This window comes from Rattus rattus, chromosome 4 (genome assembly GCF_011064425.1).
Source record: "Rattus rattus isolate New Zealand chromosome 4, Rrattus_CSIRO_v1, whole genome shotgun sequence".
Lineage (NCBI taxonomy): Eukaryota > Metazoa > Chordata > Mammalia > Rodentia > Muridae > Rattus > Rattus rattus.
The window spans coordinates 20,614,123-20,641,589 of NC_046157.1; the positions used below are offsets into that span (position 1 = coordinate 20,614,123).

Consider the following 27,467-nt stretch of genomic DNA (forward strand, 5'->3'; position numbering starts at 1 on the left):
ATATGGTTTGAAGGCAGGAATGACTGTCTACAGAAAACAGGGAATCGGTAGGCTGCTTCCTGACTGGTATCCAAGAACATTTTGCTCAGGAAAGAAAAGACAACTTGTGAGTAAACACTAACAAATCTGTCCTCTCCTTGGACTTTGTGTTCTTGAGAACTTTAGGCCACTTTCCTCCTAAAACTATTATTTTTCTGTTTCTGACTAGGGCGGTCATCGTATCTCCCAGAAGAACTAGCTCCAGAAAGTTTATAAGCTGCAGAGATAGGAGCAGGTACCAGGTTAGCTGCCGTTACTATCAATGGTTGTTCCTGGGCAGGTGACTCTGGAAACACAGAGATCAAGATTTTAAAATTATTCCGCTAGGGTTATTTGATTTTTATCTACTTGAAATTTTAATGTGTCAGGGCATGGTGGCAAAAGCCTTTAATCCCAGCACATGGGAGGCAGAAGTTTGAGGCCAGCCTGCACTACATAGAGCCCTGGACCAGCCATGGCTACATCATGAAACACTGTCTCAAAAACAAAAACTGGGATGTTTCTAAAATACTGTTGAACTCAGAGAGTAAACGGTGGGCTGACATGCTCGAGCATTTAACCTACCTTCAGCTTTGAGGAGTCGCTGGACAGTGAAACTCAGTCCTTGGGGAGCCGTGGCTGTGTTTGTGCTCAAGTCCACCGTGAAGTCCTGATTCTGAATTTTGACAACAGTGTGCTTCTTCTTTGCCTTCCATGCATCCTCCAACTGCATGTTGGCTATCTTGTCAAAACACCGTGTGGTGTTATTAGCAATATATTGCCATTCCACAAATGTAGAGACGTAGTCTGCCTGGTTTTCCTTTTCCTTAGCCAATCTAATGCTCTTGACCATGTTGTCAATCTCATCTCTAGCTTCTACCACGTCTCTGCTAATTCCTGAGACTTTAATCAAAGGTTTCTTCTGGTTCAGCTCAATGATGATGTTCAGCCTCTTCTGCATCTCATTCAGTTTCTTGTACTCCTCAGTGTCAAAGTCTCTGACACACTCGTCCTCATTGGTGAAGGAAAACTGCTCTTTGGTAATCAGACTCTTTAGCCAGGAGATTGTACCTTCCACACTGTCTACACCTGGGCCACATATCTGGAAAACTGTGAGCTCAATTTTCTTTTCCAAAACCAGGGTGTTCTTTTGGGGTGAAGCTTGTGTTGGAAAGCCAAGAAAGGCTAAAGAGAAAATGGAAATTAACGTTTCTTTTACTCCCTTCAACATCAAGGTTAGGAATACATATTTCATAAAAGCTACCAACTCACAGGCAATCTTAGACATCACTGATGGCTTGACAGGAGCTGGAGAGCCTTCTCTTTCTTTCATGTTGTCATAGAAAAATTGCAGAATATGGGGCTGGAAGATAACAACTTTAACTCTCTTCACAGCCTGCACTGATTTCTTCTGGACAAATTCTTCAATGGCATCCAATACCGCTTTTGCTACTACCTTTGGATCCTGTTGGGCGCTTCCTTCAAAAAAGCACATTTTTTTTTAAAAAAAGTCAAGGTTAAGATCCACCTGCAAAAGGATGCAACATAAACAAGGAATTCTAGTTGTCACAGGAAATAAACGTGCCTGCTCCCACTATAATCGATGTAGACTTCTGATATTACCCCCAGCAGATAGTTTTGAAGTCCTAGGTACATTTTGGGGTGGGGGGCTAGGTTTTATTCCATGCTGTTCAACACCCAAACGCCCCAGGCCAACACCCCAGTATAAGACCCTAAAACACAACTGGTAGTTTGTGACATTCACATCTGTCCTCACCTGATCTGGCTTCCAGTGTCACTCTTTCCATTACAGAGTCCAGGGGACTTCTCCCCTCACTCTTGATTTACTAGTGTCTCAAAAGATCATAAAAGGAAAAAAGAGAGCTAGTACATTTTGAAACAACATGGTCCGTAGAGGGACAATTTACCCCCGCCTCTGCCTGATTTTACACATATGTCTGCATCCTTCCAGCTACCTCTGGGGACCTGATTTTTCTAAAGCACCTACAACTATAAGCTACTTGTCATCTATAATTCTGCCTGTATTGGTTATCCTGAGCCTCCAGGATGTCTTTCTTCCCTATATTCAGTCCAATTTCAGCTGCCCAGAAGGAGTCAAAGCTGATGTACGAGTAGATCATTCCTGTCTTCAGCCTGTTCCAGATCTTGTTTCTTGAGCCCTGAGAACCATCTACTAGGTAAGACTGTGAAAAACCCCTTTCTAATCATGGGTGAGGTACAAAGTGAATGGCAACTGGCAAAGTCACATGACGGGCAATCTAACAGTCCCCTGGGCAAGCTGGCTTAGGATAATTTGGATTATCCCTGTCAATGGTACCAGTCACTGTGGCAGAAAATGATAGTAGATACCTTTGACTAAGCTTGTGGACCTTAACATGTGGGTCCAAACCAGTTTTGTTACAATTCCTAACAGTAGCAAAATCACAATTATGAAGTAGTAATGAAAATACTTTTATGGTTAGGGGGTAAACCTCAACATGAGGAACAAGTTTTGCTCATTCCCTAGTGGGTTGAGGGGACCTTGGGGTGAGGGAAGTGTCTGTTCCTAGGTGGGGTATTGTCAGGATCTATTTAGGAAAGGCTAAAGCTAACAAGTGGCCTTCCTGGTGGTGATCCACCTTTTGCATGGCCTAAGATGGGTGAGCTCTGAGAGGCAAGGCCCCAAGAAACTTCATTCAGGGTGGCTTCTTGCTGCTGATCGGCCTTTCCTGTCATTATTAAATCAATATAATAATCCCTGGGCATTAGCCTATCCTATTGAGCAGACTTTCTGCAAATTAACATAAAGATGAACTTTCATGAATTAATGCTGTTTAGGTGCATTAATAATTTTATAGAATTCCTGATTTGGTTCAAATATTCTTAGGAAGAAAGTTTTAAGAGATGCTTTTAGTTGTTTAGCTAGAAAGATGTAATAAAGAATCAAGAATAGAATGTGCCTAGTCCTCATAAAATAGTAAGTAGAGGCTGCATAATAAGGAATACAATGAGCTTTCACAGTTACACTAAAGAGAAACAGGCTTGAGACAAATTTGTGATCAAGGAAAAACATTCATTCTAGGTCAGGTCCAAGAACGAAGCCACAGGTGTGCACTATGCTAAGGCAAGGTCACATGAAACTGTTGCTTTGAACTTATAATGAGCTGATAGAATGAAACACTGCTTTGAACTTAATATCAACATCCTTCTCTAATTCCCATTTTGTGTAACATTTTATCTACAAGGTAATTTTCTAGAGAACTTTTTTCTAAGCAGGTATAAAAAGGCCGGAGAAAAAAATAAAGTCATTGGCTTGGAGGGCTCTTTCCTATCCATCCATATATCAAATGTTTGTTTGTCTATGTGTAGGTATGCAAAAATACTTGTGGAGTGGATGAGACAGCAGCTGGGCCCAACATGAATGTATTTATGAGTGTGAGTGTGTGTGTGTGAATGCCTGAGCATGCACGCACACACATGCCTATTTGCTTGGTGAAAGTTTTTCTTTCTACAAGCATGGTTTTCTTTTCCTGGTTCACAAAAAGTTAATTGCACCAAGCCTCCCCCACCTTACCTGGCAGTGAGGCTGTTAATTGTTAGATATTACCAAATGTATATCTGTCTGTCTATATGTATTTTCAGTTAAGAGTTAAAAGAGTTCAGAGTTTCTTGCTGGGCATTCTTGCCAGCCCCAGATATTTAAGTTTTGATCCATCGTTAGTATTGAGCCTATAAATCACCACTACTGTCACTGGCCCTTCTGATATCCCCCAACTGCCAACGCTTCTCCCTAGCTGCTGCCTTCCAGAGGAGGGTGGGTGGTGATGGAGAACTGACGACACTCTCAGTAAGGTGTCACTGACTCAGGAGGACCAAGCCCATGGGAAGTAGACACGCAGAGGCTGAGCCTTGAGAGCCTGTGGCTACAAACCTGTGCCAATAGCTGGTAGACAAATGGATGAGAAACTGCGTTGTTCACATTCTTCCAAAATACAGGAAACTGATCTCTTGACATCATTCCCACCATCAACATGAATAATACTCTTACATTTCAATAATCCACCTCCAGTGACTATGTACTCTTTACCCTGTTGAGCTGTGAAACATAAAACGGATTCAGAATCAGATGTCAAACCTACTCTGAAAAAGCAAGCTGTCTGATCTGGAGAGGAAACTTTATGAATGAAAAGCTCCTGAGGTGCTATATGCAGTAGAATTCTGTGGCTTAACTTCTCTTAACTGTGAGATGACTTTATGCTTTTAACTCTCATATTTCATCCTTTAATACAATATATGGTCTTAAGAGTAATACATTGTCTTCCCAGCCCCAAGACCTTCCTGGCTTTCCTCACAGCTACTCATATTCAATCTTCTCATTTACAATCTGGCACCAAGAAGTAGCATTGATCCTTACCCAAGCGAGAACACTCTTGCTCCACATTTTGTCCTGCACCTTCCAAAATTGCTTTGGAGACCCCTACATGAGAAAACCAAGATGGTAACTTGACCAGAAAGAGAACCTTTGTATCACAACATATCCCATCACAGAGAGTCCCACACCTGGCATTACTTATAAGGAAGAAAGTTTCAAAAATGTTGCCATTTGTAAGAATGAATGCTGGCTTTTAATTCCAACACTCGAGGCAGAGGCAAGCTGATCTCAGTGAGTTCAAGGCCAGCCTAGTCTTCAGAGCAAGTTCCAGGAAAGCCTGTCATGAAAAAAAGAAAAAAAGAAAAAAAAAAAGGAAAGAAGAAAAGAAGCTCATTGAAATAGCCTTAAAGCTATTAATTAACATGAGCAACCCCAGGCCAACAAAACCATTTAGCTATAGAAACACTTCTTTTTAGGATCTACACACTGATTTACAACATGACACGGAATCCACCTCAGTGAATACCTGATTTGAGATTAAACGTGCGTGATGTGGAATTGACAATCACATCTGCCACTTCTTTGATGATGTCCCCGGTGGCCACTTGGAAGAGGATCGGGCCAATATTCATCTCATGCACTCCTAAAGTAGGGCTGGAAAGACTCCCATAGATACCTGCCCAGAAAAAAAAAGCAGAATCAGCAGAAGCAAGAGCAATTTGGGTCATAGGCCACCCTATCTCTATACTTGATGTCTTTACTATGGCCCTGTCCCTGAGCCTGGACAGAAGAATCTCTTGAGCTTAGTAAGAGTGTTAGGCCTTCCTGGACAACATAGCAAAACTTCACTTCGAAACAGTTTTAGTAAACCCCAAACAAGATAACCTCAAAAACAGCAAACCATTTGACAGAGAATTACTGCTTTGTACTGTCCATTACTGTGTCTCTTGGAAAATACATGTCCCATTATCCATTGGAGGTGGTCATCTTACTGGTAATTTAAATACCCCACTGTACAGATTATATAGTTTAACCTGCCACCACTTTTGTTCCAAGCTCTGTGAACAGGCCAGTGTCTTTTATACTCAACATGTATGGAATATAATTTAACATGTTCCATAATCTGAATTATCAGAAAAATTATCACCACTATCCTTTACCTGTCACCGAACAGCTACTCAGTAACAAGAAATCACTGGTTAACTTAAAAGCGTTACTGAACCTTGTGTGTCTTCAGCCTTGGGATTCTTGCTACTAGGATCTCCATTACTCCTTTTGTCAAATTCATCTAAAAATGCCTGGAAATATAAACACAGTTTTGGCCATTAGACTCCCTACTTGGTGAGTGTGTTTGCTTCATTGGGGCTTTTGATTCTATATGCACACATGCATAATTGGAAAATAATAACTCTCAAACAATGTCTTTGAATTTACTTCTGTGTTTTTAAAGTTACGAAAATAAACATTCAATTCCTTTTCTACAAATGTGTCCTATAAAAATAGACATGTGAACCAAGATGCAGATACGAGGGTATTAACTAGAGTGCTGTTCACAACGAAAACAGGGCAGTTAAAATCCAGTGGGGAGGCCTTTCAGCACATTTCAGCACATTTCACATGCCCGTGTGCTGACACAGTAGCCACTGAAAGTTATATCCTCAAAGAATATTTAATAGGATGTAGGAATGCTTGTTTTATACTTTTGTATGAAGAGAATATTAAATTGCATATTTTTATAATCTCATCTAAGAAAATCACACTTGTAGCAGAGACTGGGATAAGGCCGACTAAACAATCTCTACATTTTGGGGCTACTCAACATGTCTGCATCAAAAGTACATCCACCTCTTCACCAGGCAGCTCCTACAGAGCGCACCGAGAAGCCACGGTTAGACCTCAGGCTCCAGCCTTGCAGTCTGTCCCAGTCTCCGCTTACAAATAGCTCTTTTTGTAAGTATAATCTAAGCTTAAATGTCTTTAGACCTTGAGAGTTTATCATGTTTGGAAGGAGAATAGCAGCATCCAAGCGTATGAAAGGTATCAGGGGAGACCAACCCTTTCCATAGACTTGCAGGGCTTTCTATATGGTAAAGAAAATGAGACCAGCTGGTGGGGTGTGCACGCCTTTGATCCAACATCAGGAGGCAGAGATGGACAGATCTCTGTGAGTTCGAGGCCAGACTGGTCTACAGAGTGAGTTCCAGGATGGCCAGGGCTGCACAGCGAAACTCTGTCTTGAAAAACGGGGGGGGGAGGATGGAGTGGGAGAAGGAGGGAGGGGGAAGGAAAGGGAGAGGGAGAGGGAGAGGACGACTAACTTTTCCAAATAAAGACTGAATGACTCAAGCCTGTGTTCCAGGACTCTGCGCTACCCACGCAGTATGGCTTTGTATATATAAGTCTAAGCCTCCAAAATAATTACGATTTCTAGAGGGAAAAGCATGTTCTGCACAGTGTTCAATGCCTACATCACCTTACAGCAGTGTATGCCATGGGGAAGTCATTAGAAACTCTTACCAGCCGGGCAGGTAGATGCAGGAGGATTGCCGTGAGTGTGAACAGTCTAGGCTACATAGCAAGATTCTGTCTCAAAAACAAAGCTGGAACAAACAAGCAACCCCCCACTGTATCTGTGCAGTCCAAGCTGAAGGACTCAGAAGGTTTGGCTGCCTGGTTAGAACGTAGGCTCCATTCATTTGCTTCTTGTCAATTTGTAAGTATCTAGGTTCAGATAATAATAAAGTGTGACCTAAAATTCCAAGAGCTCAATCCACAGGCATCTGCACGCTGCTACCTTTAATGTACCATTACGGAACTCTTCAAACACTGTCAGATACTCTACAAGGTTTGAAAGATGGAGAACGGAAGTTACCACAGCTGGATGTTCTGCAACACATGGGCCGCCACACTATGACTGATGATGGTCCTGGTTATTTCTGCTCCAAGCATCCCACTCCCATGGGGACATGCTGTTGTGTTCTAGATACATCCTTCACTCGCTAGTAAATACATTTCCAGAAAGGGGAGCTGGGTTCACTTGCATCCTGTCCCAGAGTTTTCAGATTGATAACAGCACAATTGGGCCTTTCTATTACATCTTAACATTTCTAGGGCCATGTGAGAGGCAACCCTACAGCTTGAAAAGGTCATAATGAGTATCACCATGTGTGAGCCTTCCTTATCTGACTTGGACATAAAGACAGACATTCATGCGACGGTTATAAATGCACACATCAACTCTGGAACTGATCAAATCCACGTGAATGACTGCCGCCTCAAGATGCTTTAGTGATAATGTTATGCTCAAAATTAAGTGGTGAGTCGTTCAGGGATAGAATCGTATGTGGCAAAAGGGGGTCAAACATCTCTCCATAGAGCAATAGCAGTTGAGGCTGAATAGCAGACACATTAGATCGGTTTGTGTACCTCTGTGCGTCTTTGAAACTTTCCTGAGTAAGAAGTGTTTCTTTTTGTCTCTAATTTTTCCTTGAAATTTGTCATTCTATATAACCAGCCAGTGCTACACCCACACACTCCTGTGATGAAAAAATAGAGGAGATAAACACCCTACTAGACCAAGAAGAGTTAGAAGAATGCAACTCTCAAAACTGCCACGGCCAAAGTGATCGGAAGCAGGCCCGAGTCTGTACCTGAATGTTTTCATGGTCCTTGGGGTGCAGCAGAAACTGAACCTCTTGTAAAGTTTTCAGTTGGTTCCTGCTACTGAATTTGAGTACTTCTGAAATTATCAACTTAGCAAATTCGGGTTTAGGAAACCCCAGATTTCCTGTTCCTATTGCTGGAAATGCAATGGATTGTAGAGACAGGTCCTCGGTGGTCCTCAGACAGTCACGGATGATGTTTTTCATGATCTGAAAAAGCGCAAAGCGCCTCCTTCAATGGCTTGTTTACAAATGGGAGACACCCCCCACCCCCCAAAAAAAGAAAGCTCTGGGAAGCTTTCATAGGGAGCGGTGTCCACTCCTTTATGTGTTCAATGAAAGTTAGCAGCAGTCTGAAGAGGGAAACTCAGGACAGAGAATGTGAAACATCCACACAAGAGTGAAGGGGGCACGGCAGCTGTCCCTATCCAGAACTACCTCCCAGCTTTAATTAAACCCTCACCTTACTTTTCTTACCAAAATGGAACACTCAGCCTGGCCCTTCCCTGACCCTCAATAATTATTGAGTACAAGAGCCAACATACGTTATTAACTATGACCTACAAGAAGTCATCTACAACCAAAAGGAAATGGCTAGGATACAGGGCCTGCCCAACTCATGATGTTGTTACAGAAAAGAAGCAGACAGGGGATAACCGGTATGGAGAGCTACCCCATTCCCAGAAAATGCAGAGTCCTACCTTTAGTGACCACTCGCTGTTGTTGCTTTTCCATGGTGGGGTTACCACATGGAAGATGTAGCGGCTGTTCAGATTACAGCCGCTGGTTTGAAGAACTGTACCCACACTGACAGAGACCCCTTGTCCTGCCTTGGTCAATTCCTCCTGGAGTTCTGGCCCAGCACTTTCCAAGAAAGCCTGAGAAAGGGGTCCTTGGTTGAGTTTAAGATCCGAGGAAACAGAGTTCACAATGGCATGGGCCTTAAAGACAAAACCAGAGATTCTTTTCAACTTCTTCATAAAGGCAATTCATCAACCATAATGTCATTTGAGCCTCTTCAAATCACCGCTCAGAGAAACAAGACTCTTAAAAGTCAGGGTGGAAACAATCCAAATGCCCATTGGCTAATGGGTGGGAAAGGCTAACGTACATTTATCTCATAGGACACTGTGCAGCCACTGACAGGAATGAAATTACTCCGACACGGATGGCCCCAGAAAGCATTCCTCTCAGTGAGAGAACCTGGTCAGGGAAGAAGATCACAAATGCACCATGCATCATATGGAACTTCAAGAGCAGGCAAATCTGTAGGGTAGCCAAGTGTGGCACTGCATGGCTTTAGTCCCAGTGCTGGGAAGGCAGAGGCAGGCAGATCTCTGTGAGTTTGGGGCCAGCCTGGTCTACAGAGAGAGTTCCAGGACTGCCAGGGCTACACAGAAAAACCCTGTCTCAGAAGTAAGTAAATAATAAATAAATGGGGCTGGAGAGATGGCTCAGTGGTTAAGAGCCCCGACTGCTCTTCCAGAGGTCCTGAGTTCAATTCCCAGCAACCACATGGTGGCTCACAACCATCTGTAAAGAGATCTGATGCCCTCTCCTGGTGAGTCTGAAGACAGCTACAGTGTACTTATATATAATAAATGAACAAATCTTTAAAAAAAATAATAATTAAATAAGAAGGATGGTTAATTACATGACTGCTGAGTGATTTTTAGCTTTTTTTTTTAACATAGCCTATGGGGATATGCTATTGCACTATTTCCAGGTTAAGAGTTTCAACTGTGTCATTGTTGATGATACAGCACCAGGGACTTTTTCCTGAGGGATGGTTAGAAATACTTTCTCTTGTATAGCAATTCAAAACAAAACAGGCTTACAACATCTGGTCCATTTCATCTATTACCATAGCCAGTATATCCCCAACTGTTTCGTTTGAAGGGAGTGGGGGAAAGCCATACCCACTGGTGCTGATTTAGGACTTTGATCTTGGTCTGTAGACATAGCTTTCAAGGATTGACTAAGTATGTCACGGTAGGGGCTGGAAAGATGGCCCAGCAGTTGAAAACACTTGTGTTTTTCCAGAGGACCTAAATCCAGTTCCTAACACCCACCCCAGACAGCTCACAATCACCTGTACCTCCAGCTCCAAAGGATCTGACTAACTTCTGGATATCCACACACGTGACATTCACTCACATGGTCACACACACATGAACACAGGTGTATGTAAAAGGGAACAGAAGTAAATCTTTAACAGCTTTTCTCTACATTTTGAGACTTTTCTTTATTTCTGGTGCTGTAATCGTTTTCCTCTTTTTTTTTTTTTTTTTTTCAAACAAGGTCTGGCTTCAAATTCACTACTACACAATCAAAGATAACCTTGATTTTGAATTTCTGATCCTCCTGCCTCCACCTCCCTAACTGCTGCTGCTATTACAGACATGGGCCACCACACCTCGTTTGTTTATGTAGAGCTGGGGGACTGAACCTAGGACTTGGTGCCTCCTAGGCCAGCAATTCTATCAGCTGAGCAACAGCCAAGCCTTCTTCTTTAAAAGTAGAGCAGTAACAACAAAATGCTCAGAGCTGTCTGAGAAGCAGAAAGGACGTCATTTGACGTTTACGTTTACCATAGAAAGGTGTTTGAAGGTCGGGTAGGACAGCGTGGAATTCTCCTATTCTTTCCCTCCACCTCGTGTTCATTTGACCCTCAAGAAAGCAGATACAGACCATGTGACAGCACAGCACATTGGTGGACACTTACCTCAGCGTTCTGCACACCTTCTTCAATCAGGCGGATGCTCAAGCCTTCTGGTGACACCAGCAGCTTGCCTTGCTTCTGGGGCATTTTCCCAAGTGGTACTAGTGCTTTAACACTGGCTGGAGAAAGGATATCTCTATATGTAGTCTTGACAGCTTCAGCAAAGGCCTTGGCAACCTTTGCAGATACGTCCACCAGATAAATCTTTCTCACGGAGTGTGTGTTCGGCTTCCGTTGGACGTTGTCCTTGATGGCTGAAGCAATGGATGCCACGCACAGGTCTAAGGGAAAATCAAAGATCCCAGAGCTGATCGCTGGTATGGCTATGGACTGGCACTTGTACTCTTCAGCTAAAGTGAGACTTTGTTTCACAGCTTTCTTCAGCAGGTTCACACACTCCAGGACCTTATCTCCCTTCCATCGAGGCCCCACGGCATGGATGATGTAACGACAAGGGAGCCTGCCTGCTTTTGAGATAACAGCATTGCCGGGTAGGACCATGCCTCCCTTTTTCACGATCTGGTCACATTCCGCTTGGAGGCTGGGGCCCGCAGCCTTTGAGAGAGTGCCCGCGAGGCCATTGATGTGCTTAAGGTTCTCATTGGCTGCGTTCACTACCACATCAACAGGAAACCGACTCAGGTCTCCTTCGTGGACAGTCAGTGTGACCCCAGAGCCTATGTCCCTCTGTAAGTAGCACTTCTGCTCCTTAAGGCTGTCTTCCTCCCCCTCTTCACCCTCCTTCAGTTCAATGATGCATCCATACAGACGTCTGATCTCCATTTTGTAATAGAATTCTTTATCCTGGAAGAAGTGCCTGGCACCGGCTTTGTCGGTCTGGAATTCTCTGACGCAGACTGAATCCCGGATTTCCTTGACTGTATCCAGGCACTCTAGAACTTTGCTCTTGGAGCCAAGTAACAAAATGCTGTTTGGATCATCTTTAGTCTTGAAACTCACACTCACATTTGCCTTCTTTGTCTTTGACAGTAGCCTCTTGTCTGTCTTTAAATACTCAATAATCAAGGGTGGATCGATTTTGACCACTCTTTCAACTTTCATGTGGTTTTCCAAAAACTCGAAAAGCTGCCTATGAATTTCATTGACTTCTTTCACACAGCCGGCGATGATGACCTCAGCCGGGACTCCTGACGTCAACTCATTCTTGACCATAATGGCTGCGTAGGAGCTGTGTCTCTTTTGCAGAGGGTGAATTTTCTTCTTCCACACATTACCTCTCAGAACTTCCTTGTCCTCAACTTCAATGTGCTTATGACTTAAAGCACTGAGCATTTTGGCCTCAGCTTCTGCCAGATCTTTGGGAGAACTTCCAATTAAGAAAAGAGCGTTATGTTTCAGCTCGTATGTGGCAAGAATGTTCTGAGCCTTGAACAGAGCATTGGAGAGTCTCTGACCGTCCACTTGCTGCAGAAATGTGAAGACTTCGGAAGAAACCTGGACATCTTTCTGAGCCATGGAAAACACCTTTTCTTGGATTTCACACTTTACTTTGTACACATCTGCACGGAGGCCCTTAATGCACAGGTACTGAGCCGTGGCATTGTAAGAGATCTCCATCTCTGGGTATTCTTTGCTTAGATCCTTCAGGAAGCCACTATGGTACAAAAGAAAATGCTTTCCCGAGGAAATGGCCACTTTCTCCTCCAGACTCTGCTCTTCCCTTCTGAGCTTTTCAGTGGTGCGCTCTATTAGTTCCCTGATTTGCTGGCTAATGCCTTGGACATCTTCTGATTTTCCTGCTACATTTAGACTCTCCTTCTCAAACTCAATCAAAACCCTGTCACCTCCTAACTCATGCTTTATGATGTCCCATACTGGCGAGCACACTTCAAACACCATCACATCATATTTAGACCTGATGCCAGAGAGTGCTGCGGATGCGTCCCTCTGCCAGGTCTTGATGCTCGGTCTGTGACTGACTAAGGTGGCGGCCGGTCTGACAGTCAGTTTACCGTTGATTTCAGACCACGTCAGCTCGCAGTGACAGTGCCTCATTTCATCATTTATCTCCTCCATCAGATGATCATTTTTCTGAAAGAACTTCCACAAAGGAAGATCCAGGGTCTCCTGGAAAGATGCTGGAAGCTTGACCAGAGGCTTCTCCTCACCATACAAGGCTGTGCCCAGGGAGGGGTAATATGGGAAGACAGACAGCGGCATCTTGTTGAAACTGTGTTTCTTGGCCATAATGGTGTCTAACACTTTGAAAACAAAACAGACAGACAGACAGACAAAAAATAAATAGCAATAATCTTTCAAAAGAACACAAACTTTTCTTTCTTTTTTTTTTTTTTTTACAGAGCTGGGGACCGAACCCAGGGCCTTGCGCTTGCTAGGCAAGCGCTCTACCACTGAGCTAAATCCCCAACCCAAACACAAACTTTTCTAGAGGACAAAAGTCTCGGGTGTTTGCAGAACTTAGAGGTAGCATTCTCCCACAAGCTCAGATGTAAACCGATACGAACTGACTTCGCAAGGTGGACTTTATTTAATGCAATAATTACTTTATATACTCTACAATTAAATCGTGTTCCATTCTATTGTTTTCCTGATGTCACTGATATATGTGACACGATAACAAAACAGACACAAACTTGGACACAAGCACCCGGTTGATGTGTGTGCCAACACGAAGAACATTTTAACCCTCCGAGTGGAGGACTGTGGCGTCTGTCCCTTCCTGTGTAGTCCCAGAATTTAACTTTCATACTTAGCTTAAATGTGTTAATATCTTCACAGGACCATAACTGTGCCCGCACTCTTCATCGCTTCCCCAGGCCTTATACGTGGGTTTAATGCCTTTAATCCTGTCAACGGCCTTCTCAGGTAGAGAGTCTATCTCTGCCTTAGCAGCAGCTGAGGAAGCCGAGTCTGGGAAACATCGGGCTTCCATAGAATGGGCTATCTGAGTTAAATGCCAGCACAGGCCAACCCAGACCCATGTTCTTACCCTAGAACCAAATCAAAATTATCCTCACAGTCTCTGGAGAGCCCATCCCAGAGGTCACAACATAGTAAGGCCTTCCCCACCGTAATCTCCCAGCCACCACATGTACCAGGATGGCTACCTCATCCTGGCCCTGGTAACACTCTCATTTATCCTCTCTCTCTCTCTCTCTCTCCTCCCTCCCTCCTCTCTCTCTCTCTCCTCCTCCCCCTCCCTCCCTCCCCTCTCTCCCCCTGTAGGACTCTCCTCACATCTCACATTTTTATAGTTGTTGGTAGTAAGCAAGTATAAGTAGCCTGGAAACGAGAGTCAATCTAGCAACAACTTGGATTTAAACAGCACCTATGGTAGAAAGATGCTAAAAATAATAATAATAATAATAATGCCCTTGTGTATGACTTGGTCCTAGGGCAGGTATCAGGCCAAAGGGAAAGAATGTGACCTTCAGAGGCCCAAAGATGTAGGCCCAACCTCCCACAGTGGCTCCAGAGAGGTAGGACCCTGGGACAGCCCAAGTAACCTTTAACATGGACTCAGCACCACCCCTGGTCAAGCACTACAAGGATTATTTAATTCTCACTGCACTCCTCTGAGGTAACTCCTAACGCGCTATCTCGACAGACGAGAAAAACAAAGGTTGGAGGGTTAAAGCTCAAAAGCTAGTGAACACCAATCAGAATTCGAACACACACGTCCATGCGACTGGAGACCACTGAGGACCTCATCGTCAATATGACTTTCAGTCTCCCTCCTGAGGTTATGAGAAAATGTCCCCGTAAGTCCTACCTCCACACAGTGATAGAAGGGAGAACTACAAATGCTTTGTAGAACCACATGTATACATCTTTACCTAACCTTGCTGAAATCAATTTGAGAATCAATATGGGGAACTAAAACACACATCTATGTCTTTGTGAGTATAGCCTATCATACGTTCTGGGAATGGCCACTCTTCCAGTCATGGATTCACCCCACGTTGTCTCCCATCAGCTTGTGTTGCTCTGTGAGAACCTTCATCCCTGCCTCATTCTGCACCAAATCCAGGCGAATGAGAGACTGACGCCATTTCTGACAGATTAGTGGTCAAACACACGAGGGTTTAAGTAACTGCTGTAATGGCCAATCATATGGGTTGTGCCCATACGTGTTGTGCCCGGGGGGTCGGCTGAGACACAAACCTTTGCTGTCACAAAACTCAACCAGCGCCGAACTCTCTTCAGGGAAACACTCAACTCGGGCGACCCTACCACCCCCGTTGAAAGGGTTTTCAAAGAAGAGTTGCAGCTGGTAATCATCCACCCCAGGAGGCAGGTTCTCCACCCTCACTACATTGGTCGTTTCCAGAAGTCTCGGGACAAGTTGGAGTTGTTGATTTGAGCGGTGGCTGATACAATCAATAATAAATTTTTTGGTATCTACAAAAAAGAAAAAAGTATGAAATGAGAAAATCCCGATGACATCTCTGTACAGTATTGAAGGTTTGGCTACAACGGAGAGGAGAGAACTACCCATTGCTCTACCTTCTGCCACTGAGCTGGCCGTTACACACAGCCAACCCTCCTGGGTGCTTTCTTGCAACCCAGCCCCTCTCCCTGTTACCACCCCACCATTCTCCCCATTTTCTCACAGCACCCACACCCACAGCCAGGCTACCGGAATCAAACTCATGTCCAGGCAACTCTTTCCAATTTTGTCTTTATGTTGCCACAAATCAAAAACAAAATAAAACAAAACAAAAAACCTAGTCATGTTTTTAAAATCTTCCTCTTCTGTCCTTGTATATTCAATTGCCTGTGTCTGCACCACCCTTCTCCGACGTGGGAGACATCTTTGTTTCATTGTGATGCTGAGGGTCAAATCCAATCATGCTACTCCGTTTCCTCATTCGGTCCTATTTACCCTTCAGGACTCAGCCCAACTAGTTCTCTTAATTAACACGGTGGACGGTGGTCCTACGATGTGCCAATTACTGTGCTGGGATCTGGGAATCAGTGAAGAAGTCCTTGCTTGTGTATCATTTCCCAGTGATTGACTGAACACAAATGAATGGCTTTCTGGACATCCAACAAGGAACAGATAAAGCTGGGACTCAGACTGGGAGTATATCTCTATGTGGTTTTAGTTGGAAGGAGGGTCGCCCTCTAAAGGACAGTTGCCAAGTGGATAAAGGGAGGGAACAGAGGCAGCATGAAACGAGCTTGGTTTCAGCCCAGAGATGATGCTACGTCCTTGTCTCCCGACCCCCACAGGTTCTGCCACATCTGAGAGGCAACTTCTCTTTCGTCGTCATTATTCATTTACGTACATGCCTCCTTCCTGTCCCCAGGCTGAGTTCCTCCAGAGAGGGAACTCTGTTGGGCCCCGGGTCCTAAGTTAGCACATGGCCCAGAGCAATAGCTCCAGTTTGGATCTAAACTGCCGCAGAGGCTCGTGTGTTAGCAGGATCGGCCCTCCACAGGATGCTATTGAGAAGCAGTGGCTCACCTCACAAGCGAGGCCTGTGGGAAACGCTCCCTTCACTGAGGGACCCTGGCTTCCCTTAGTCTCTTCTCGTCACTGAGATAAACAGTCTTCCACAAGCTGTCACGGTGTCTACTGATCGAGGACTGAGGCCACGCAAAACTGTGAGCTAGAATAAACCTTGCTTTCTGTAGGCCGATCGGCTCAGTTTATCTGCTACAGCAGCAGAGAGCTAACACAGTATGTGTTCAAGACTGTTGCTCAGTGAACAGAAGCTACGCCATTGAAGTCTACAGTTCCCTTTATGGGTCTGGAGAGAAGGTTCAGAAGTTAACAGCACCCAGTGCCTTTGCAGAGGACTGTGAAGTGATTCAGATCCCAGCATCCACCGGAAGCGGGATCCAGTTCCAGGGAACACAATGCCCTCTACTGACCTCTCCTGGTACTGCATGCACACTAGCAAAGCATACACATAAAATAAATCTTTAAACTTCCCTTTATAAGAAATAATAATTTTGAAATAATAACAGTGCCCTTTATCGAATCCTTACTATTTTAAGTATCACCTCATTCAACCCTCACAGGGATTTATATAATGGCCATGCCCTTTTTATACATGAGTGGATAAGGGACGGAGAACATACCTTGGTGAGCTTCATACAACTAGTTAAGTGACAAGGCTAGAATTCTGACCACACCTCCTGTGAACTTGACTGACACCTCACTGCCATGGCCATGGGACATCAGGGTTAGGGTTTGGAAGTTGCCCTGTTCTAGGTAGAGATGGCACTTGCTTGAGACAATGACCTCGTTTTGTATGAGTCCCAGGGATCAAACTCTAGCTGTCAGGCTTGGCAGGAAGTGCCTTTGCCTGTTCTGCCCTCTTGCTGGCCAGGGCATTCATTTTCCGGGCTCTCTCATCCCTGCATGTATGACCATGAAAGGGTTCTACCAGGGAGAAGCACGATAAAGTGGCAGGAGAAAGGGGAGCGGAGGTGAGCTGAGGTGAGCTGCCTGGGCTCAATCCAGGTCCTCGGGCTCTCTCTCGGCACCACTGAGCCCCTGTTGCGGGTTATTGAAAGGAATGAATACATCAACCCGTGCAGAGATTAGCAGGTGCCTGACTAAGGGTAAGTTTGGTGGCATTAGTGCCTCCCAGTGAGTGCGGCATGGTAACAGGTCAGCCTTTACTCCTCCCAGGGATGTAAAAGTTCAAGCTCATTCATTTAGACTTTCTGCCCCCCCCCCTCCAACCCCAAGCCCGACTTAGGCAGCCATATAATAACGGGCAGTCTATTGCATATACCCGAATCTGATCTCAAAATTACTTTGTTTCTCTTTCAAAAATTTGGGGAGGGGGAAGCATCCATATTGACTTAGAGACCTCTTTCACTCCCTAGAGCAAAGAACCAAACCATCAGAGACATCTCAGATGTTGGGGAGTGGTACATAGAAGCCTGGGAACGCAGTGGCCCCTGGAGCTCACCTATAGGCTTCTGAAAGGTAACCACGGCAACAGCAAAATCTCGGATCAATTCCACCTTAAAGTCATCACTAGGGAGGCCACTTATATTCTCCACCAGGAAGGTCAGCACCATCTCCGATACTTTCTCGGGCAGTTTTTCAAATGCCACCATGGAGGAAATATTTTCACATTCTTTTGGGACATCTTCTGTTTCTTCTGATCTGCTGCTGGCAGAAGGTGTTGTGTCCAAATCACCTGAAAAGTTTGGAAGTGACAGTGAAAGGTGAAAGGTATCATCAAAGTAAATTAGGCTAAGACACGCCCCCATCCCCAATTTTCCTCACCTCTTGGAAAACTCAGAGAAAAGGAAATCTTACATAATGAAGCTTTTGCTTTGGTGAATTAAAAACTAAAGGGCAGCACCAGGTGTGGTGGCCCACACTTTTAACCCCAGCACTGGGGAGGCAGAGGCAGGTGGATCTCTGTGAGTTCGATGCCAGCCAGGTCTACAGAGTAAGTTCCGGGACAGCCATGGCTACATAGAGAAACTCCATCTCAAAAAATAAATACAAAAACTAAAACGTAGCATTGTTTTTTGTTGTTGGAATTAATTTGACTTTCATTACTTTTTTCGGTTTTGTCTTTCTGAGATATCATCCCTCACGTGCTTACAAGTACTAAACTCTAATTACAGGGTGGAGCTTCTAAAAACAAGGCATAGCTTTCCTCACGTGTCGCTGGCACGCAGCACACAGCTGAGGCTCTCTGAATTAGCACACTCACTCTTTGGCTCACTCCAGGCAAGCAAGGGTGTCTGATGATATGCACACACTCATGCTAAACAAAATAACGGTTTAAAGATTAACGCTATAACATTACTAATGAGAAATGACTCACTGGCTGAGATAGCTCGTTGCCTAAGCAGGAGGCCCAGAGTTTGAACCTCCAGCACCCTTGTAACAGCTGAGCATGGCTCTGTGTGCCCAGTCTAGAGGGCGGAGATGGACAGAAACCAAGAGCTCCCTCCCTGGCCAGCACACCTAACCCAAAGGGCAAACTTCAGGTTCAGTGAGAGACCCAGGCTCCAGGCCAGAAGGCAGAGAGTGATGGAGGGAAAGGAAGAATTCCTTTTCCCAAGGTTTGAGCATCTGCATCTCTGTTGCTCTTGTTTATCCTACCTGGCATGGTTCTTCCTTTGTTACCCTTCACACAGATGTTAGTCATTCCTTCACTAAAGTCTGGGCAGGACGTGGACCCTGCCTACCCACTAGTGGAGCAGGAGTCCCCAGCCTAGCCCCAGTACTGGTTGTTCCCTGCAGCCAGTGAGGAAGAAAGAGCTGGGGAGCTGGGGTCCACTGAAGACACACCCAGTGCTCCTCACAGAGCGCCAGTACCCAGAGAGCCACACAGCATCCACTACACATCCTGTCCCTGCTGTTCTTTGCCACCCAGGCACAAGCGTCCATCACCACCTCCCAGGTCTCCTTCCTGCCTCCTCATTTGCAGACATCTCCCAGCACCAGAAGGAGCTCTCTGCTGGGAGCTCTAAGAGCTGAAGCGGCTCCCTCAGGGAGCGCTTCATACACATTTAGCTGAGACCTGAGTGATGCAACTCAACGCAGCTCCAAGCTGAGCAGATCCTGCGTGGTGTGACTCGAGAGGGAAAAATCTCCTAAGCAACGCGTTTAATAAACACAAAACTGCCCGCCCTCGCTGAGACTTTACCTGGTTTCACAGCATCTTCTTTTGTCTTGGACTCCTAAAACCCAAACAGTAAGAAAGCATCAATACACAAATCATTTCTTTGTATAAATAAGGCATCCCTTGGGCCAGACTGGAGGCATAAGTTAAGTTGAAATGATAGAGACACACTTGGGTGATGAACTGCTGAGTACATCCAAGGCTACACGTCACAGCTGTCTTCTTGCTGGCCACAGCGATCAGTGACGAAAGGAGACACACACAAGAGTCCCCAGCCCGTGCCAAAGGTAAGACGGCTCGGCCCATGCTTTCCCGACACAGAGTACTTATTTCATGATTACTGTGTGAGCACAGTGCATGTGCTTCACAGAGGTCCCTGGTAATCTCCTTCACACTTGAGGGAACACAGAATACACAGTGACCTGCCGGCCTCTCAGGACCGCAGGCTTCTGCTTATAAGGGAGCCAAGATGCAAACTTCAACACCCCAAATCCATTACTACTGCACCTCTCCAAATCTAGACTCTTCCAAAAGTGTCAAAAGCAACTGTTTCGTCATCATTTATAGCTTTCCCTCCCCGCACAGCTCCAAGCTTCTGTTTTTACCCTAGTGTGACTTAGGCTTTGGTCTACCATCTTTCTCTTTCTTTCTTTCCTCTTTCTTTATTTCATCAACAGTGTCACTATGGCTGGCCTGGACTTGCTTTGTAGACTAGGCTAATCTTGAACTCTGCCTACCTCTACCTCCCTAGAGCTGGGATTTAAGGCATGATCCACCTCACCCACACATAGTTATTGTATTTTCATCACCAAGATCCCCACATACCTCAGAATAACACCCTGTGCCCTTTCGAGTCCCTCCTAGGTTTCCTTACCTCTTCTGGAATTGCCTTCTTAGAGATTGAGGCTTGCTCTGGGTCTGCGGGCAACTGGACGGTCATTTTGAATGTTCCTTTTCCTTGCCACACTAACTCATGATTCTCTTTCTCCAGAACATTCTGCCGAACTGAGATATTAAGAAGGAAAAAAGTTTTAAGCCAAAGTGCAATTGATCTTCCCTTAGATAATTATTTACGTGATTTCTACAGTCGTCACCATTCTTTTTTTTTTTTTTTTTCTTTTCTATTTTTCAGAGCTGGGGACCGAACCCAGGGCCTTGTGCTTGCTAGGCAAGCGCTCTACCACTGAGCTAAATCCCCAACCCCAGTCGTCACCATTCTTAGTCAGCAGCTCAGGCAGCATCTCTGAGAAGCAAACTCTATAGAAGGAAAACTTAACAGACGGATTTGACTCTCAGCTTTAAACTGAGTATGTTGTGTGTGTTATCATGTGTGCACGTGGTGCATGTGGATGAATGTCCACAGCAGGACACTGAGTATCTCTGTTGCTCTCTGTCTTCTGGCCTGGAAACCAACCGGGTCTCTCAACTGAACCTGAAGTTTTACCCTTTTGGCTTGGCTTACTGACCAGGGAGCTCTTGGGATCTGCCAAGATCCCACTGGGCACTCGTAGCCATGCTTAGCTGTTACAAGGGTGCTGGAGATTCAATCTCTGGCCTCACACGTACCCAGTAACCTCTCTTCCTTAGTAAAACATTCCCTGCCCCTAAACTTACTTGGGTGGTGTTGTTGAGACAAGGTCTTACTGTGTAGCCTTGGCTAGTCTAACCCTTGCTCCCAAGTGCTCGAGTCCAACCACATACTGTCATGCCCTGCTTACTTTCTAGAAGTCACTGCTTTAGATTAGTTATGGAGCGTCTCCGGGGGCCTGGAAACTACAGCTCATTTGCCTATCTCATAGTGCTAACAGTCTCAGAAGCTTTAAGGGGTGGAGCCTAAGGAAAGGACGTTAGGTCATGGGAGGAAGGGGAGAAGATGATCCTGCGACCCCCTGTCCTTTCTGCCTTTATCGCTTCATAGCCAAGAGTTCTCGACAGGGTGTACTGCCTTGTGCCACTGTCCCAAAAGCAGCAGGCCAACTGACTGTAGACTGAAAATTCCAGAATTGTTGAGCCCAGATAAACCCTTCCTCTAGTCAAGCTGATTATCTCGGATACATTGTCACAGTAACAGAACTCTGGTGAATACTCTACGTCCTGCTAAACAAATCTTACTTAGGAAGCCTCAGTCTTCTTAGCGACTCGTGAGGTTAATAGGGGTTGTCTTGAGTCCGTGTGCAAAGTGTATTACCTTGAAGAAGTATAAAGAGTTTAGTAGCAGAGAACCCGTACTGTACTCAGTAGGCACTGAAGGTAGAAATATCTAAAATCACAGGGACGATTGGGTCTATGGAAGGCATGTTTTAGGAAGGTGACCCAGCCGGCCATTATCAGAATGACCAGGAGTCCAGCCATTTTAACCAACACCTTCGCTTACAATGATGAAGAACCATATCTGGTACTAAAAGGGGCAGAAAAAAACAGAATAGAGGGGGTTGGGGATTTAGCTCAGTGGTAGAGCGCTTGCCTAGCAAGCACAAGGCCCTGGGTTCAGTCCCCAGCTCCAAAAAAAAAAAAAAAAACAAAACAAAAAAAAAAAAAAACAGAATAGAGGAGATTTGCAAAAACGGAATTAGAGCACAGGACAGCTGAATCCTTGCCATTTGATTTCCAACTCTGTCATAAACTACCTGGGTGGCTGAAGAGAAATAAACACCTCTGGAGCAGAGGTTTCCCCACATAACGAATTCTCGGGGAATGCTGCCAATCACAGGAAGAGCTACGAAAACATAGACTGAAACATGGGAAGGGGGCGGCAAGAGAGAGAAGTGGAAAATCAGTGTAGCTCAGACCAGGGAGAACTGGGAAGGAAAAGGGGGCGTGGCCAGCATAGAAGATGGTACAAACCGGTCTAGGAGAGAGGTACAGAGAGCCGCTGTTCACAGCTGCAAGCAAACGTGGGGCTCCTGTTCAGCTCTAGTGAGCTCCGAGCCTGTCATAAAGGGAGGCATGAGTGCTCTCCCGTCTCAGCCATGAAGAGGGCAGGCCAAAGGGGACCTCACTTAGATGTACCCCCCAGATACAGGGGCTATAATCCATCTATGAAGGAACATCTATCTGGCTCTAACTGTGAGTAGACAGGAGTTTCCAGAGAGTACTGGGCTGTCGAGAGGACTGAGGAGACCTAAATGGAAGCCCGTGACCTAATGTCATGTGCCTATGTATTTCTCTCCTTTTCTTCTACCCTGGACTTTGGTAAAGTCCATCCAAGGCATCCAGACATGCTCAGCTCTTTGTAGATTGTGTGCAAGGTGTATGAGCACCTCAGAAAGCAATGGCGGCCACAACAGTATATGATTCCCGCCAACGTATATCTGGGAAGAGAAGGCAAAATTCTGGTGTCTAACGGCCCCCTTTCACCCACCTCAGGTCATCTATGTTCAGTTTTACTTAAGAAAATGGTGAGTTCTAGGGTTGGAGAGATGGCTTCGTGGTTAATATTGTACTAGCTGCTCTTCTAGACGACTCAGATTTGGTTACCAGAATCCACATAATCGACCTACACAGTCTGTAGCCCCAGTTCCAGGGGAGCTGACGCCCTCTTCTAGCCTCTGCAAGGATTGCATGCATGTGGAATACAGATATAAGCAGGCAAACGCCCATACACATACAATAAAAATAAACCTTTTTTGTTGTTCGTTTGTGTTTGTTTGAGGCAGTGTTTCTCTGTGCATTCCTGGCTTTCCTGGAACTCTCTCCACAGACCAGGCTGGGCTTGAACTCAGAGACCTGTCTGCTTCTACCTCCCGAGAGCTGGGATTAAAGGTGTAAGTTACTACCACCCGGCAAAATATTCGTTTATTTATTTGTTTGTTTGTTTATTTTTAAGAAGATACGTTTCCTTACTTCAAGGTTACCTAGGCCCTTGCACAATAAACAGGAGCCAAATTGGGACTGGAAAGCATGATAAAGCGTGCCCGTCTGAAGTGGGGTTTACAATGTTTTGAGTTACAGTTTGAGAGGGTAGCTCATTCAGAGCCACTGACTGGCAGGCTCAAAGTCCTAAGGGAAAAACACAGTCAGTGGATGCATACTGTATCGTACACAAATCCAGTCAGCCTACAAAGGTCAGATCTTCCGATTCCTACCTCCACATGCTAATTTCTACTGGGGAGGGGATGCTGGGAGGCTCAGTAGTCCTGTCCAGCTATTGTAGATATACGTGAATGGTTAGGCCTGCTTGGGCTTCTTCTGGGCCTGAGGGTAGTGCTCTCTACAGGAAAAACACAATGCTGCTCTTAAGTTTGTTGCAGGGAAATTCCAGATGACTTGCCACTGAGGAAGCGGTGCCTCAAACAGGAAACCGAAAGTGACTAGATTCTAGTCTCCCCGAAGACTGCCCCCTCCACAAGGTTAAATTTTAATAGATTTTGAGTCATCTGTGTTGGGAGTAAAACTAGAGGGATGGCCTGGAGCAGTCTGGAAGAAGTGGGGGGCTTCGTGCGAGGAGCCCTGTAGGGTGGACGTTGAGCAGATCTCTATCTGCTTTTGGTGAATTTCATTGTGAGCCCAGCCTTTCAGGGCTGAGTCGCCTGGCCAGCCCAGGGGTCTGCTGTAAACACTAAAACTGGAATTGTATTATCACAACAATAATTTTTCCGTGCTGTGTATTTCAGTATACTACCAATATCTTAGATATAGTTTCTCTGTTTTGTTGGTTTGAGGTTCTCAATAAACAATGGAGGGTTTTTGTTTTTTGTTTGTTTTTTTTTTTTTTTTTTTTATTGTTTAGCTTGTCCAGGTCACTTCGGAGGGCTGGTGTTACATGATCCTATTCAGCCAGAGCTGGACATGTCTAGTTACCCCAACCTGTGACCAGGATGCCAGTAATCTGCACCCCTCACATGTGACCAACATTTGAGGATAGTGACATTCTAGTGAAAAACGCTCTCCATACAGGTCATGTCTACTGGGATACTGACAACTGAACTCAAACTGGGACACCCCCCCCTCTGCGGTGGTTCTCAACCTGTGGGTCGCGACCCCTTCAGATCTAATGATCCTTTCATGGGGATTCTATCATGGTTCACAATAATAAGCAAGGTTACAGTTATGAAGTAGCAAAAATAATTTTGTGGTTGGGATCACCACAACCTGCAGAACTGTGTTAAAGGAACCGCAACATTAGGAAGGTTGAGAACCATGGGTCTAGGAAAAGTGAGAAGGAAATTCTTCTACCAGCTGCCCATTGAGCGCTCTCTAGTGAAATCAAACCAATGTTTTCCGGAAGGGGTCGCAGCCACGCAGGCCTCTTGTGTCCTCCTACCCAGGCTTACTGAAACCCTCTCTCTTGCTTTCATTTTTTTTCCTTCTTGGGTCTCTGCTGGGCTGTTGTTACCTTGCCTGGTCTCCTCAGCCTCCTTGCCTCTCCTCTGGCCCAAATGCTTCCTCCAAATGCAAGGACAAGAAGGAGGAACTCTCTGCACTCTGAGGATGACCCTGGTCTGCAAAATCTCAGATGTTAACAAATGGTGGCTTTCCAGAAGCCATAGGTCTGGGACTTCCACTCAATCGCCTGAGGAAGCTATCGAGGAAGGTGGACAGAGGAGGTGGAACATTCAACTGCTTAACTGTTCAGAGGCCTTCCGGAGATGAGGGAACACACCCAGCCTGGGTTCAAAGCTAACAGCTACCTCAGGTCATCTTGGGGCTGAAGAACGAGGCAGGTACAAGGCCGCCGCCCCCCCCCCGCCTCCCTCCCCCTCCTCCCCCGCCCTCCAACTGTGGCACAAGGGCTCCAGGGCATCCCCTTCTCAAGCTCATTTCCCAAAAAACCCAGCGGTGCTAGCTGACCCAGGACTCCTCGCGTTTCTTAATTCTTTTCCTGCCCCACCTGAATAATAAAAACAGGAAAGTTAAAACAAAGAACACCACGGGAAGATAGATAGCTCCAGGGAGCGACTGGAAAAGCAAGGGAACGCCGCTCTGGGTTGTGCTGTCACCCATATTCTGCCTCCACGATATCCCACTCCTGCAGCCCACTACTGGGCCTGCGGCCCGTGGCTCCGAAACCCGCGCAGGGTGACCCTCCCCGACCTTCGCGCCCCTCACCATCCTCCGGGGAGAAGAGCACCAGGAAGCGTGCTGGGTTCCCGGGCTCCGGGACGACCTCGCACTCCCCTCCTCCAGATTTCTTCCGGCTCTGGAAGTACATTTGCAACTTGTTGATCAAGTTCTTCGGGGGGTCGGGACCCCAAGAGCCCTCCACCAGCAGCGGGAAGGGACCCGACGCTGCCATCCTGACTAGGAAGCAGCGACTGCTGGATCAACCAAAACTGCCCAGAGTTTTAACTTACTTCTTTCACTTTCATTTCCTGGAAACCCCTCCCCGCCCTTAGTTTCTATCTTCACCTCGCTGTCCCGGGATTGGAATAGCGCAACAATCCGCACACACTCGGGCCCGGGGCACACCCAGTCCCCCCACTTTGTTCTCTTGTCCCCAACAGAAGCGAGTCAATCTCAAAGAGCTGACGTCTGCCATCCTCCATCCCCGGGCTCAAGCCTCCAGGCCACCTCCATAGCGGCTCCCTAGCTGGGCCCCGCCCGCACTCCACCAGGGCCACGGCAGAGCTTGGCTCCATCACTAGGAGAGTTTCCGGGTACCTGAAACCCGCATTGTATAAGAAAAGGAAAGCGCCTGCAAAATTATCCGAGCGAACAGGCCTGCTCACTTGGGGACCACTCACGGGAATTTGATCTGCCTTTCCTGCTTCTGAATTCTGTTTTCTCGTCTGTGCACACTTTGTGTTTGCAAACTCTGTTTTGAGGACCGGATGCTAGGTGTCCACGCTTTCTGAGTATTCAACGGAGGGACACGGGTATGGGGACACAGGAGACAGTAGACAGCTCTAGGGAGAGAGGTGTTGTTGGAGCAAAAGAGCAAGGGCTCCTAGCCTGATTATGGGAAGGTCAAGAAGCACTTACAAGCGAGGGACATGACACCGGAGAACCTGTAGGCTATTGAGAAATGACTTGGTTGGTGGGGCTGGCACAAAATCACTTAGGCTGCTGCATGGTGGCTGAGTTCGACGTGAGTGAAAGAAACCATACTGACCTGGGTGCTACAGAGAGAGCCCTGGTCCCGTTGCAGATGGAGGGCTCTTGGGGCTCCCCCCACCCTAAGAACTTGATAACTTCTAAGCTTCCACTGGAGGCAAGATTGGCCGAAGGATATCAAAAATTCACCCAGGAGTGGCCCAGGCAAGAAGCTAAGTACAGGAGTGAGATGGGCTGACTGTGACAAGGATGAGAAGAGTCTGAGAATCTGTGTATCCTCAAGGAGTGATGAGTGAATATTTGGGACACACATTTAAGGGAGGCTTTGCTGCTTAGGGCTAGGGTATGGTGGCCCTCTGAGGGAACCCTGGTAGCACCATCTGATGGAGAACAGGGAGGCACCGGGAGTGGGGGGAATCGGAAGAGGACCGAGGTCTGAAAAAAGGAAGGAAGCAGAGGCAACACAATACCCAGATCTTGGGGCTACAGAGATGGCTCAGCGGTTAAGAGCACTGGCTGCTCTTCCAAAGGTCCTGAGTTCAATACCCAGCAACCACGTGGTAGCTCACAACCATCTGTAATGGGATCTGATGCCCTCTTCTGGTGTGTCTGAAGACAGCCACAGTGTACTCGTGAAAATAAAATAAATAAAATTTAAAAAACAAAACAAAACAAAGCCCAGATCATTCCAGAAGGTTGACTGAATAGGAAGACCGGGGAGTCCGAAGACAGTTGAGGGATGTGGGTTTGGGGTCTGAAAGTTGTTACTTTTGTTTCTTGGAGTTACACATTTTTGAAAATAGAAAAGAGCTAGGTATGGGCAGATATTGGTACAAAGAAGAGATGTGAAAGATACTGGTGATATCAGCCAGAACGTCCCAGGTGCCAGCAGCTAGGCATTGTGAACAAAGGTTGTGTACCGAGGTTTACGTTCACCCCCCTTCCCCTTCAGATCAAAGGAAGTGGCAGTAAAGATCTAGGCGTTTTTGTTTTTAACGTTTTTTACAGATAGGTCCCATTTCTCTGTAGATTGCAATCAGACAGGTTGCACAACTCAGTGTGAGACTTGAGAATTCTTGGTAACACTGAAAGGCTTCTGAAGGCAC

The 27,467-nt window shown here is 45.9% G+C and overlaps 1 protein-coding gene across 2 annotated transcripts in view; it reads right to left on the reverse strand.

Annotated features, from left to right (window-relative positions):
* The window catches only part of Parp14 (poly(ADP-ribose) polymerase family member 14), a 31,558-nt gene extending 5,954 nt beyond the window's left edge, over positions 1-25,604 (reverse strand). Inside the window, exons 1-14 of one of the 2 annotated variants that reach the window (XM_032900166.1) lie at positions 25,417-25,604; positions 20,243-20,373; positions 19,393-19,426; positions 17,689-17,922; positions 14,921-15,157; positions 10,778-12,996; positions 8,754-8,993; positions 8,041-8,262; positions 5,613-5,688; positions 4,917-5,066; positions 4,433-4,495; positions 3,950-4,114; positions 1,291-1,497; positions 604-1,203 (exon numbers count right to left, since the gene is read on the reverse strand). In XM_032900166.1, the coding sequence (XP_032756057.1) occupies positions 604-1,203; positions 1,291-1,497; positions 3,950-4,114; positions 4,433-4,495; positions 4,917-5,066; positions 5,613-5,688; positions 8,041-8,262; positions 8,754-8,993; positions 10,778-12,996; positions 14,921-15,157; positions 17,689-17,922; positions 19,393-19,426; positions 20,243-20,373; positions 25,417-25,603 (4,765 nt within the window). In that variant the 5' untranslated portion in view covers position 25,604. The remainder of the gene's footprint in view (positions 1-603; positions 1,204-1,290; positions 1,498-3,949; positions 4,115-4,432; positions 4,496-4,916; positions 5,067-5,612; positions 5,689-8,040; positions 8,263-8,753; positions 8,994-10,777; positions 12,997-14,920; positions 15,158-17,688; positions 17,923-19,392; positions 19,427-20,242; positions 20,374-25,416) is intronic. The other variant, XM_032900165.1, reaches the window with a different exon arrangement.
* Between the last annotated feature and the right edge of the window lie 1,863 nt (positions 25,605-27,467).